Genomic DNA, 15,004 nt, shown 5'->3' with positions numbered 1-15,004 from the left:
AAAATCAAAACATCTTAATCTTCTAAATAGATGCTTCAACATAAAGGTAAACAGTTTGTATCCAGGATATGTGGGGTTGAGATGCTAGCTGCTCTTTTCCTGGATGACCTTCCTGCATGGAGGGAATTTGACTTTGTAATTTAACGCCTTGAAATTGGGCCTCTGTCTCTTTAAGAAACTCCTCCTCTCTCTGAAACACCGCCTTCAGGAAGTCACAACATGGCTCCTCTATTAACCATATAACAACGTTTTTTTTTACCAGCGTTGAACTGAGAAGTAGCTCCTATAATGTGCTGATGCGCAGCTCCGGCAGGTGTTTGCTAACTGCTGCTGGCTAGTCTGAAGGAGCTGAGTGGAGGAGTTGCAGTAGGAGGGGCTGTTCTGTGAGGCAAAAGCTAAAAAACTTGGAAACTGCAGCTTGGTAACATTGTATTTGAAGGGGTGTGCATGAGACTGACATGACAACGGTCACAAACATGAAGGAGTCTTCATGAATGTTTATGACTGCTGTCAAGAAGTGTCATTTGGTAAATAATAACACTTTTAATGGACTTTTATGCATATTTTAGTGCAACTTTGCATTTCATGACAACAGTTGTAAATATTTGTGAAGACTCTGTCGTTACATGACAGGTGTAATGTCAGTCTCATGCACACCCCTTCAAATAAAGTGTTACCCTGCAGCTCCAGGTGTGTCTTTGATAATAATAACGTGATATAAAACTCAAAAAAGTTGATTTTACATAATTCTGCCCCTTTAATCAAAAATTGATGGGGGCTGAGGGTCAGAAAAAAATCCACAACCAAATCAAACTTGTTCACTGAGTCCTTGGCATAAACAAAGGCCACAATATGGCAACCTTGCCGGTAAAGAGCATTCAGGTGGAGCATCATTTTGGACAAGAAAATGTTTAAACTTCAAAATCACGTTTTCTGTGTATACAAACAGGAAAAACAAACTATGCAGTTACTTAATATTCTGACACTCTGCATCATGTTCTGCAGATTGTTCTCCACAACTTTTACTTGACAAACAACGCTCCTTAACATACCACAGCCTCCTCCTTTATCTATAAATCCATTTTCAGCACATCTGGCTCTGATCGCGAGCATTGTGATTTTTTTTTTTTTTTTTACCAGTGCAGTCCGCAAATATTCTCCTCCCTCACCACCACCCTTCACCCGCCACCCGTCACTGTATTTATGCTTCCTCATGCAGACCTAATAAAACACTGGGGGGGAAAAAAATCCAAACTTCTCTAACCAGAGGAGCAGAGAGTCAGGCAACGCTACATAAGAACAATATTATCATTATCAACTGAGGTCACAGATGAAATTCATAAAGTTACAAACCGCTCGGACGGGAAAATAATAGCCACCCCCCCCCAAAAAAGAGTGAGTCTTTAAACTGTGATATATGAACATCATATCCTCGGCGGTCCTGGCGGAGAAGGCAGCTGTCACCACGGCCCTATAAATCCGACATGGCTCTCCGCTTCAGAGTGTGACTTAAGTCGTCCATCAACGCCGTCCGCTATAAATCCAACGCGCTGCCACACGTCTTTCTGTGGTTAATGATAAGACGCGGGGCCGGCTTAACTAAATCCGGTTGTCTGATTGTTTTGCTTCTGATGCTGCCGGGGATGTGAATACTATTTATTTTTTTTGTTTAGTCTGGAACAAAGTGGATGAGTCTGATGCCGAGGTGGATATTAATAAACAGGGAGTTTTTTTTTGTTGTTTTTTTTCACGTAAGAGAGATTGTGTTTTACAGCTTCGCGTTAAGCAAGAGGAGATTAGATGATGGGATTCTCCAATTTGCTTTTTTCTCTTTAAAAAAAAAGATGTGAGGAAATGTGGATGACACAGACTTAAATATGAAACAGGTTTGGCGTTGCGAACTGCCAAATCATTGCACGGCGGTAGATTAACTCCTCTACACATGAGTAAAAAACTAGACTGTATGGGAATGTCCTTAAAATGCTTGAAATTTTGCTTTGCTGCATGTTCGTGTGGGATTTCTTAGATTTAAATTTGAAAGATGTAAAACATTTGAATATTGCTAAGAATATTAAATATCTGCAGTGATCCAGACCTTGGCGGCACGGTTACAACACGTTATTGATTCTCCTGTTTTCTTGTTACTCTTGTATAAATTTTTTGTTGCTGTGCTTTGAATTCTGGCCCTTGTTGCCTGACCTAATCTCAGGAGTGGTTCAGAAAAATGTAGATGTTTATTCTTATCATTTTACACACACACAAAAAAAATCCTAAATGTGTCTGAGGTTTCAAAACTTGCACCGCAGCTTTAAAAAGCAGCCAGAAATGAGGCCGTCATGGACACAATGCGATCTCAATTAGCAGCATTCACAAAACGTCTGTGGCAAGATCAGAATGGCTCGTTGCTATGGTTGCAATATATCAAGGGCATAATAATCCATCTGTTTCCTGAGATCAAAAAAGATTAGAGCTCAACATGCGATGGAATCACAGTATGTAGAAATCCCAGCTGGTCAAAGGCACATACACCTCCAAATTGCCCATACAGTGGTCCCCCGGTATTCACGGGAAGTAAGGACCACAGCATAATGTTGGAGACCTCTATGAAACTAAATTGGGGGCATAAAGTTTGTTCAAAATAAAATGAATTTGAGATGTTAACACAAAATGTTTGGAAACTGAAAAAAAAAATTACCTCAAAAAAAGCTTGAATCTGAAATGTAGTTTTGAATTATTTTTTCAGTCTCACATACTTTTTTTTTTTTTTTTTTACAGTTTTATGCTATTTTTCAATCTCATTTTTTTCAGTTTTAAATATTTTGTCAGTTTCACATTTTTTTCCTTTTTTGGCCCCAATTTAGCTCCATAGACCTGCTGACAGGTGCCTATCAATAGCTCAGCCACCAAATAGACCTTAAAATACATTCATATATGCAGTGGAAATCATCTTGGCACTAAAGCAGAAGCTAACATCTACAGTCTTTTTTATTTCCACTTTTGGGGGTGCAACCAATCAGGTTCAAAGAAGATAAATAGTGAGACAACTGAAGCACACTGGGATGATATTTAAGTGCAGTTGGGTCCCAGAGAAACTGGTGTTAAACTGCTATCTCACTGCTAACATGATTAGCACTGTGTCAGTTGTCTCGATAGCACCACCTGCTGTGAAGGGGTAGAAAATGCCTAATTTCATCTAAGGTGTCTCATGATTTTTGGCAGAAATTTGTTTTATAAGCAAGTACAGATCATTTTGTCCATGAGGGGAGTTTGTATAATGTTCGGAATATTTTGACAGGAAATTAACTCCATACACAGTCCCTGCTGATTCCAACACATTTTGGAATCTCACACCACTAACTTGTTCTCAATAAGGTTGCAAAGAGGAGCCTATTGCGGCCTATAACTCACCTATGTAGTTCTTTGACACGGCAACTTCTCTGATCTCGATGTGAACTGATCCTTTTGGAATCTGAACCACCTCCATGTAGCCTGGGAAACCAAAAAAAAAAACTATCATTTGAAGGGACCATGACCAACCTCCTCTATGTGACATATTACTCAAGCACAGACGAGACGTAAGGTTACATCTGAATCTAAGTAGGAGTACATATAGATTAAATTCCAAACCACCCAAAAAGGAGAAAGCAACCCTGTAGGAGGACAAAAAGGCTCTGTTTTTATTTTTCCCCTTTTTTCTTTTTTACTGTCCATCATGCACACGTCGTATTTTTAGGGGGTTTACAAGCCATACCATAGAAGGAGAAATATGTTTTCTCCTACTCCTGCTCTCTATAGACAAACCCAGACCGCACTATACACCAAGCGGCTGATTCCTGCACTCCCTGATCTAATTAACAGGAAGAAATACGTTTCCATCCGTATCTTGACACAGCTACGGTAATCATGATAAAGGGAGACGATTACCTTCCCGGTTCCAACCAAGTACAAGATCGGTTTACCAAAAGACGGCTGAGTCACATTATGGTCTGACAAGCAAAGCAGAAAGTGCTATCTCTCTACCGCAGTTCATCAGTGGAGATCTAACACAACTCTGACGTGTCAACCCTCTACTTCTAAACATCGGGGCAGGAGGTCAGACATGGTCTACCTCCTCTGGGCAGAGAGTCGTTGAAGAGCCCCTCGGTGGCCTCGCAGGTGCTGCCGTCCCCTCCGCACACACGGCAGCGGTCTTCTCTTGCGACCGAGTCCAGGATGTTGTCGCAGCCCACATGCTTTGGAGGCAACAGAGGAAGAGAGGCAAAGTCAGGATTGTCTGACAAAAGGCTTACAAACACAAATTCAACGTAGTTTATGTGATAGACCAACATAAAGTAGCTCATAACTGTGGAAGGGAGGGAAAAAAAATACCAAGGACTATGTTAGCAAATGGCTAGAAAACCTGCGTGCAAAAAACAATGGTTGCTCTGTTTTTAACATGTATCATTGCTTAAAGTTCTGTCCTTGAAGAAATTAATTTGAATCGAACTGAATACACGTCATTTCCAATTTCTTCTCTGATGTGTTCATAGTTATGTGCAGTGTAAGGTTAGCGGCCCACTTAGCATTTAGCTTGAAGGACAAAATTACAATTTTTTTGACCCATCTGGCAAAGATCACACAATATCACACAAAGTCTCAAAAAATTCAATGAAATCAGTGGTGGCAATGAGACAAAAATGAGAAGCCTTAAGATGTGTAGATACATTCCAGACATCAGCAGGGTTTAGCTGCTATAGACAGTTACGGGTTGAAAATTGGTAAAAGTTTCAGTCATATACAAAAGTGCAAGTGTTTTAACTAATATGCCAGAGAAACTGTTGGAACGACTTGAGTTTTCACTGGCTGTGAGGAGCACAGAGCTGCACCTCCTCTATTGTTGCTCCACTGCAGGTCAGCTAGCCAAAAGAAGGCTACTACTACTCTTTTCTTTTGTGAAAAAATATAGAAAGTCATGCTGAGGAAACTGAAACATGACCATCCGTTGATCTTATGAAGGTAGCACTGTTTTAAAAAGGGAGATAAAGGCATGTCTGGCAGATAGCCATGCTAATTTAGAAGCTAACTTTAGCTTGCTATAGCAGTGTTATTCTATAAACGGTAAAGCAGCCAAAAGGTATGTGCAGCTGGAATTGGAAAACGTCTACCTTTAGTTGGTGTTTATTTAACGTAGCAACAAAATGTACATAAAAAACAATAAATAAATCTTAGATATTATATTATTTGTTATTTTGAAAGAAGGAGGGCTGCATATTTATTTGGTTCAACATAAAAGTAATTGGTTTTTGTAATATTCTCATGTTTAAATTGTTGTATAGACACAGTTATACTGTGTAATACAATTATTTCTTTATTTTATTTTTTACTCAAGGTTCTCATGCTGACTTTACCCTCCCATATACATGTTTCTAATGCTTTTCTTTCTGGACCAGAGCGAAACAATTTTTTGCTACTAGCTTATGTTCTTGTTTTTGCGACATTTTTAATCAAGAGCAGCCAGGTCGGGATAGGTTTGTGCAGCGTTTTATGCTGTTTGCAGGCTTGCTGTGCCCTTCTGGCAGAACCGTCCCAGCGATTTCTGTCTGTTTCCAGGGTTTATGCTACGCTAAGCTAACAGCTGCTGCATATGAGGGAAAGCTAAGCAGGTTTATTGAGAACTGGCATCAGTCTAAGAGAAAACAAATGAACACAGTTCCCTCCTGAAGCTGAAACAGGACTGGCTCATCCAGTGTGGGGAATTTCAGAGGGAAGGATTTGTCTTTTGTTTGTTTATGAAGGAAGTCACCAGAGTACAACAATGCCCTCCACCTTTTATTTAGCCAGTATTCCCACAGCCTCATGGAAATCCACTTCCTCCACTGTTTTAACTCCGGATTGAGACATTTTATACATGTGCTGTAGTATAATAATGAAATCCAGCTGGTGTTTTTTGTTGCTAGAAAGTTAATCCTGACTTTATTCTTTAATGTTCTGATAACACTGACTACACGATAATTCAGCTGAGCTCAAAGTCAAAGAGTTTAGTGTTATGGGATTACATTATGGTTTGTTTTGTCACCTGACCTTGGGAGTTTATTGACATCCGGCACCTTGATTTGTCATTCGTCACCTCGGCTTTAAACCATTACAGTTCCGTTCGTATGTTGTTTTTAAAGCACAACAATACACAAACATCAATCAGATTGTGGGGGAGAACATCAATAGATCATCCTTGCCACAGATTCTCAACAAAATTTAGGTCAGGGCTTTGACTAGGCCATTCTTACAAACTGCTCCGATCTACACCCCTCAATTATACTTTTGTGTTAGTGGAAGATGCAGGAGCACTGATAAATCGCGCCTGGTTTTCTTTATTTTGGAAGATCTACCCCCAGCAAAAGTCTAAGTGACTGTTAGGAAGGTCATGTCTGCTAACGATAGTCACACCACCTTTGTCAATTGAACAACTTTCTTGCTGTGTTTAGCAACATTTCAGACAGAAATGTTGCTCCATAGAAGGAGAAATATGTTTTCTCCTACTCCTGCTCTCTATAGACAAATCCAGACCGCACTATACACCAAGCGGCTGATTCCTGCACTCCCTGATCTAATTAACAGGAAGAAATATGTTTCCATCCGTATCTTGATTATGATTTTGCCCGGTATCGGGCAAAATCATAATCAGCAAGTCAAGTGTTTTAAAAATCGTGATTGGCAATCGGAAAGAAAACTGCAATCAGTGCACCAAAGGTGAAGTTCTGCCTCAGCCTCGAGTCTGTTGTGGCCTCTATCAACTCTGCTGAAAGCAAAATCCCATTGCATGATGCTGCCACCACCATGTTTTACAGTGGGGATGTTGTGAGCAGACAGACTCCGTTTTACACCTCAACTAAGATGTTACTCAAAGGGAACTAAATGCAAATGTATGTCAAACGTTTCAGATTTTTTTTTGTAAAAATGAAGAAAAAAGTAAAATCATTATGTACTACTCCTTGTTGGCACATAAAATACAAATAATATGTTAGAATTGCTTTTAATTTCCAAAATTTAAGCAATTTTGAGTTGGAAAAAGAAAGTTCATGAATTAGAACCTTGAAGATAAAAGTGGGAAGCAGGATTCAAACTGGAAACAGCTTCTGGCCATCTAACAACACACAATGTTGTGTGTGTTTGTGTGTGTGTGTTGGTTCCACTCTCTTTTTTTATGAGAATCAGATTAAAGTTGTGGGCAGAGCTGCTTCCTTTCTGTGCCAAACTGGAATCAAATAGTACGGTCAGGTGGAAGTCAAAGCAAATACTTTAAGTGAGGAACCAAAAAGTTATTTCAGCTGCATCTGGAAGATTACACAGAAAAACCTTCTCCTGCGCGCACATGAACACACACACACACAGGCACACACGCACACACACAAACCCCACAATGATTTATGCTCATGAAAACAAAGCGAGCACCAGCTGCCAACTCCTTTCAATAAAACCGTATTTTGCCTTGTTATTAAATCGGCCTTTTCAAATATAAAGAAAATCGTTATTCAATAAAAACTGGAAATTGTTTCTTGCTGTTTTATTTACCATGAAACAATCCAGAGTGAGGCTGCAGGGCCCTGATAAGAGCTCCTCCAGCGTCACTCGATCGCAATCAGAGACTCAAAGACCTGATTGTTCCTCACTAGAGAATAGTTTTTTTTTTCTCTTCTCTTTCTCTTTGCTTTGGGAATCGTGTTTATACAATCGGTATCCAGCCGTCAAAGAGGACCCAGGAGGAGGAGGAGAAGGGAAAAGCCGAGATAGAGCGACGGCGGAGTGTTTTATTTGACAAAATTAAACGGCCAGCATCTACAATCACAAGAGCACACTTAAGATTATGCGCTATCGGAGCGCGCTTGTGCTACGTCCGTGTGATGAATGCGAGTGTCTCTGATTTCCTTATAGCTTACTCAGACAAATCGAAGGGAGGGTTTTCTCCTCTTTTCTACAGAATTAAGTATAATTGGGCAAATGACCATAACTGTAAAATGTTCACTTTTTCCAGAATTATTTAAGAGCGAGGTTGCTGCTGCATGAACAGACCTAAATAATGGGTTTCCTTGCGAGCGCCGCTGTGCCAGGTCATTACTGTTTTCAGGGCTTTGTTTGCGACTCACTCTCTCTGCCTCTGGTTTGGGCCGAGCTGAGTGAAGAGCAGCACGGCGAGGGTCAAAAGTCACAATTCTCAGATTAAAGTCAGAATTATTTCGTTTTTGTTTTTTTTTTCCTTTTCGCAAGCTTTCAAAAACAGCTGTTTACAGATGTTCTCCAGCCATTTTGCAAAAAGAAAAAAAAAAATGCATCAAAAATATAAAACTTTTTATTCTAGTTTCTAGTGCAAATATCTTTGTGCAGTTGAAACAAGATAAAACTAATTTCAGTACTGCTTTCAATAAGTCTCTCCTTATAGATGAGAAGGAGACAAAATCTTCAGGTTGACCTTTGATCTGACATGTATCAAGTTAGGAGTCCATAACTCAAAGTTTGGTCCAGCAGCAGCGGCTGAAATCATTTTGAGGAATGTCAGGAATTCTGCAGACGTCACTGGTTTCTTGCCAAATCTGTTCACATAGATATTATATCTAGAGTTGTTATAAACATAAATGTAAATGTAATTTGTTATCCTGTAGTTTTCTTCTCACCCTTACGTAAAGAATAATAAACAGTTACTAGTGATTTATAAGGTGTTTATAGATTGAGTGATAAGATATATATATGTATAAACTATTTATTAGCCGTGTATAAGGGGAGCCTTTTTGTAACGTGCCACCATTATGTCAACATATAATTATATAATAGCAATGTTAGTAATGTTTGCTAGGAAATCACTTTACTATATACTGTACATCAACTGTTTGCAGTCATATTTTGTAGTAGAAGAGGTTTCTATTATCCTGAACACTATTTTAAAAGTAGAAAAGCAACTTCTCTGTTTTTATTGTTGTACTTTTCCGCTATGTTTGCTAAAACATTGTGCGACTCCAGGGGTCTAAGCCCCCCTTGTCTTTAAACCTTAGTGTCGCCCTTGGCAATAAGTTCAAACTCTGGATTTAAAAAGCTTTTTCTTTTCCCCTCCTCAGTTTGGGGTGTGAATACTTTTGCAAGCCACTTTTTATTGCTCAAATAATCTCAAACATTTCTTCTTGAAGGCTGTTTGGGTTGCTAGCTAAAGTACTAAAAAACCACCAAGTTAAATTCCATAAAAGATCAGATCAAATACAAATTCATTTATGCACAAATCTAAACGTTGATGTGTTTCTGTATAAAAACAACCACTTAATTGCAGTTTTTCCTTCAGATGTTAGGGTAAATCACCTTGGCATGCGCTCAGCATTCCAGATGAGTGATGCTTGCTCGCCTTACCTTACACTCCCCGTTGATGCAGATGTCCAGAGAGTCAGCCTGACATCGGGTGCCGTCGACGACAGCAGGGGAGCGCTCCGTGTAGAAGTTATAGCCCTCTGCCAAGCAGTTGAGCGCGCAGGGCTTCACGCCACCTGGAACACACAGCGAACATATTGTTACCTCCCGCTGAGCCTGCGCACGGAGAGAGGTCGGCGTGACCCGAACCCGAGCCGCACGCTGAGCTGCAGCCGGTGTTGACAAAACATAAACGCGGAGAAAATTCAGCAAACTAAAATCCACTCACCAAAAGAGAAAAAGAACAAAACGTGAAATCCAAAGAGACACAACGACCTGCCAACGACAATTAGCTCACGCTATCCGTTTCTTTTTCTTTTTTTTTTTTTACATAAACATGAAGCGATGTAGGTCAAGAGGTCAACGGTCGAACTGAACAGCTCTTTTGATAAATGAGATTACACTTGCATTGCAAGAATTTCAAAGACCGACTGGTTCCCAAAATCTCTACTAGTTTAACTCAGACAGCTACATCTCATCTTCTGGTTGACCCGAGATGCATCGAGCAAGGAGTCCAGAACTCCAAGTTTGGTCCAGCAGCAGCGGCTGAAAGGATTCAGAGGAATGCCAGGAACTCTGCAGACATCAAACAGAAGCGACTCTCTGTTGGTGTGAACGGGGAACACGGCTCCAGACGGGCCTGCAAGCCGTCAGTGGTGACACGGAGAGGACGACAGGTCTCACTGCTCTGCGCTTCAACATAACAGGCTGCCTATGCAGTCTGGACAGACTGGACGGGTCTGGTATCTGATTGAAGTATTTGAAATGTTTGAGTAGGTATGGAAAAGGAGAGTAGAGTATTTATAGAGTATGTTTCGTTCGCACTCTCTCCATTCCTTCATCAGTTTCTCTTCCATATGTAAAATCTGACCACTGTAGTTCAGTTTATGGATCTTAAAGGGGCTGTATTATGTATTTTCCAGGCACATGGTGCCATTTTATAACAAGTAACTATGTTGTTATAAAAATGCTGTATATATCAAATATGACTTAAAAGATTTCTGATTTTGTGATTTAAAGCCTTGAAATTGGTTCTCCGTCTCCTGCTCTTTCTGAAACTCCGCTTTCAGTAAATTATCACAACATGGCTCCTATATTAACCCTTTGATGTTTTTACCAGCGGTTCACAGAGAAGTAGCTCCTCTAATGAGCTCAGCTGATGTTCCACCAGGTGTTTGCTAATTGCTGCTGGCTAGTCTGAAGGAACTGATTGGGGCGTCGTTAAGGAACAAGCTGTGAGGCGGAAGCTTGGAAGCTGTAGCTCAGAGGACGAACTTCAACCTTGAAAGCGGAGGTAGGTCCACCCAGGTGTTTTGCACAGCTGAATGGTTGCCACGGAGACAAAAGGATTTTTCAAACGTGAATGAAAGAATCAAAGCAACACTCCAGGTGTGTTTTTAAAATACGATGTAAAGCTCAAAAGAGTCAATTTTCCATAATAACGCCCCTTTGAGGGCTGGCTTCAGCCTGTAATTGTTGCTTCTTTCATGAGGATCTTGTGGACAAAAGCTCTGCCGTCGTGAACTCACCCCCAGTGTAAGGCTTCCAGTTGTAATACTTCCCACGGAAAGGCATGTTGTCAAAATCAGCACACTGCTTCTCCCTGAAATCCTGAGATCCAGCTGGGCATGCCTGGGGAAAAAAAAAAAAAAAGATATTTTAATGCTTAGGATTTTAATAATCAAACGCTTAAACATTATTCAATTCTTTTTTATTTTCATGTGATTCAAATCCCAGAGACATGTTAAGTGAAGATCCATGTTGTATCTGCTCACCCAGTCAACACTGGAGATGATGCTACTTTCAGTCAGAAGAAACGTTAATAAGCGAAAAGATTTAACCAAAATACCCAAGCATATGAATAATTTTGGCCTCATCTGGAAATTCCACTTAAATATGAAGTATTCGCGCTGACGCCAAAGCACAGCATTTGTGTCCAAAATATATTTTATTCACATTTATTATAACTTTCCAATCCTACAATGCATAAAAAGAATAAAAACAGTGATTTTATCTTTTCCCCCACCCTTGAACTCTCCTGAACCAAAGTTTACATAAACACCTTTCGATATCTGTGTTTAAGTTTACCGACGCGGAAGCCGATCATGATAACTCCGTCTCCAGTTCCTCCAGTTCGCAGCAATGTGCCAATAAAAACGCCAGGATCTCCCACAGACAGCAACAAAGGACAATTTAAAAAAATATATATAATGTAAAAAAAAAAAAATCTGAGCGTCTTCCAGCGTTTTATTGTTGACTCAGTGGGAACTGTGGTCTGCAGGCACGTTTCCCTAAAGCTTACTTTTCATTGGGAATCGGTTCTACGATAAATAATTGATCTGATTTAGAAACAGAAACAACACAAACCGCAGCCTGCGCGGGTAAGCGTTCGTATTTTTCACCGAGCCGTCACACATGCGCTCACAGAATTCCCTGGACGGAGATCGGTCGGCGGTATGAAGCGGCGGTCGGGGCCTCTTGTTTGTTTTCCAAAGAAAGCACTCGCCGCTTGCTCGCTGCTGTTATTTATAAAAAACGTCTAGTAGGGCTTAAACTATTTCAATTTTCACCAACAGAAAAAAAACAACAAAAAAACAATTTCAGAAATAGTTGAACGGAGGTCTCAGTTTGCGGCCATCTTAAATATTTGCGCAAAGCACTGAAGCTTTCAGAAAACTTTTTTGAATTGATTTTTTTGAAATCAGCTCTGAGACTGACAGAAGTGTCACTAGCGATACAAAATGTAAAATAAAAGGAGAATAAACACAGACATACCTGGGGAACAATAAATCCTACTGACTTGTACTTATGTTTCCAGGCGATGTTTCAGATTAAGGACACACCGATTCACTTTTTTAACTTCTGATACCGGTACTGATACCTGAGGTTTAGTATCGTCAATACCGACCCAACACAAAAAGACAGAGCTGAGTTGACTTAAAATGTTTCTTTTTCTAAACACAGACATAAATGTACTGAATTACAAATTTATTTGATAACTTTCCCCCAGCACAGCACATTTAAATACACCAATAGCTTCACAAGTTTGGTCATACATGTAAAAACAAACATTTCAAATGGTTCAGAAAGTGCAATTAGGAATTCTAGTTTTGATGTAACATATTTAATAAACCATCATGTAGAATTAGATCTGACCTTATGGATGGGGTACATTGTCACCGATACCCAATCTAAAAAAATTTTCAATATTGGGACCAACACGGACATTAGTATCAGATTGGTGCGTCTCTGTTTCAGATGAAAAAAAAGGTTTGATGCCACAACAATTATAAATACATCCAAACCGTTATGTCTTTAGAGTCGTTCTAGAGGTTTGATTATTCTGCTTTCTTTGATTAGATCAGTCTTGTTTCTGTTTTATTTTCATTCAGTCCTTCTTAGTGTCTCTAGTTATGTTTAATTCTTGTGTCTAGTTATTCCTTTGTTTCTTAGTCTTGTCCCGTTGTTTCCCTGCCCTGTTTTGCTCCTGGATTCCTGGTTTTTTTCTGCTCTGGCTTCCTGTGTGCCTCGTGATTTTTTTCTACCTTTTTTCATCATTTTGGGGTCATTAAACATTCCTCATCTACAAGCTGCCTCTGCGTCTCTCCATTTGGGTCCACTTTTAAACTACACATCATGACACAAACCAACCTGGCCTTGTGTGAAATTAGAATCATAGGTGCCCGTTTTGTAAAATTATACATTAGCTATAATTAATAGGGCTGTGTAATAATATCGATTTGGTTATATATATCAAAATTTTCTTTCCTAGAAAAAAATTTATATTCATCCGCAAGTATTGTAACATCCAACTGTCACCTTGCTCACTCACTGCTTGCTTCACCGGGAGAGTGAATAGGTCATCAGGCTAAGAGTGATTCCTTCAGATGTTAAGTGTCAAGGTTAAAAAGGTATCAAACTATTCAGAGCAGGGTACTTGGTGCACTTTATTTACTTTACAAATGCATGTAAGCTACAGTTTGTACTGTTTCAACTAAAAGAAACATGTTTTCTCACCACTTTGATTCATTTTGTCCAGCTGTTGACTTTAAATCTGCGTCCATGTCCAAGCAGAGCCAGGTATTGTGTAGTTGGTGCTTTTAATCAGTTTTCAGTTAAATTAATTCAATCCAACTCTATAACTGTCACAAAATGTCACCAAAATCACTCTGTCCCTCTAAAATCTTTCAGAAAATTGCAAAAGTGTATTGAATTGTATCGGTTGCTGAATATCGCAATATATAACGTATCGTGAGAAGAATATCGTGTATCGTATTGTGAGATTATTGTATCACTACAGCCCTAATAATTACCCATATCTTCTTGGTTCAATTTCATGAGCAAAACCTTTACAATAAAAAAAAATCACTTAACAAGAACTTGTATGGAAACATGCAGTGAGTTAAAATATCTCACTAAAGTAGACAAAATGCACAAATGAGTGAATTTCCTGCAATAATTTAGTCACTTTTAGGCCTGTCATAATAAGAAATTTTGCTGGAAAATAGATTGTCCCAGAGGTTATTGCGATAAATGACATTGCGGACCTTGATCTTGGCATATCAACGTGAAAAGGTCCGAAACAATTTTACAAAACTTCCAGCAGCCAAAAATATTCCTTTTAATGAGGAATGGGGTGCAGCTGCTGCTGCCGCCACAGAACCATATTTGGTAAGAGTGCTGCTCTGTTGGTCGTTGGTTTTGTGAGGTTTTGCCATTACCTGGAAGAAACTCTGGATCCCATTCAGTGCGATCATCGTCCGGATGGCTACCCATCCAAACAAGAACCCATTGTCCTCCAATATCTCTGTCTGGGAGTCACATCTGTAACACCCTTTGGTTTCTCCCAACTTTTTCCATCCTAGCATGATGAGGACTATGCAGTTAGACAACTGTGTCTATCGTTGAATGTCACGATCTCACAGTCGTGTGACAAAGTATCCACTCTCAGATCTGATTTAGGTAGAAATATAAGAAAATCCACTGAGGAAAAGATGAGAAATGTATTTCTTTTCAAGAGTTTGAGATGATAAATAAAGAAAAATAAAATTTGCAGTTGATCAAGATATATGTAATAAAGAGTCAGGGCCGGCCCAAGCCTCTTTGGGGCCCTATAGGCATATCTTCATTTGGTGCTCCCCCTCCACCAACATGTCAAAACCAGAAGAATCGTTATTCTTCAGCTACTCTACTGTAGCTGTGATTAGCGTCATTTAATTAGCTTACATCATAACAAAGTTTTTACAGCAGTTGATGTTAACCTTACAAGAGTAGCAATAGAAAAAGAAAAAAGAAAATTATTTGGATTTTGAAATGCAGAGTGGTATTTAAGTGTACCATAATATTGTCACTATTTGAAAGTATATCAGCTGAGAAACATTGAATTTACAGTAAGAAATTTAGGAAGTTTAATTATATTTCAGCAACAGTGGAACAAACTTCCACCAACAGCAGAAAAAGATTAACTTATTGTGTAACAACTATACAAAATATACTGCTCAAAAAAATAAAGGGAACACTTAAACAACACAATATAACTCCAAGTAAATCAAACTTCTGTGAAATCAAACTGTCCACTTAG

At 39.4% G+C, this 15,004-nt stretch overlaps 1 protein-coding gene across 4 annotated transcripts in view; it reads right to left on the bottom strand.

Moving 5' to 3' along the window:
• adamts6 (ADAM metallopeptidase with thrombospondin type 1 motif, 6) overlaps positions 1-15,004 on the bottom strand; it is a 90,439-nt gene that overhangs the window by 25,519 nt on the left and 49,916 nt on the right. For all 4 annotated transcript variants that reach the window (XM_008423379.2, XM_017307675.1, XM_008423378.2 and 1 more), the window contains exons 15-18: positions 10,953-11,055; positions 9,367-9,500; positions 4,109-4,232; positions 3,409-3,489 (exon numbers count right to left, since the gene is read on the bottom strand). In XM_008423379.2, the coding sequence (XP_008421601.1) occupies positions 3,409-3,489; positions 4,109-4,232; positions 9,367-9,500; positions 10,953-11,055 (442 nt within the window). The remainder of the gene's footprint in view (positions 1-3,408; positions 3,490-4,108; positions 4,233-9,366; positions 9,501-10,952; positions 11,056-15,004) is intronic.

The sequence above is a fragment of the Poecilia reticulata genome, linkage group LG12 (genome assembly GCF_000633615.1).
Source record: "Poecilia reticulata strain Guanapo linkage group LG12, Guppy_female_1.0+MT, whole genome shotgun sequence".
Lineage (NCBI taxonomy): Eukaryota > Metazoa > Chordata > Actinopteri > Cyprinodontiformes > Poeciliidae > Poecilia > Poecilia reticulata.
This window is presented reverse-complemented; position numbering and strand designations above follow the sequence as displayed.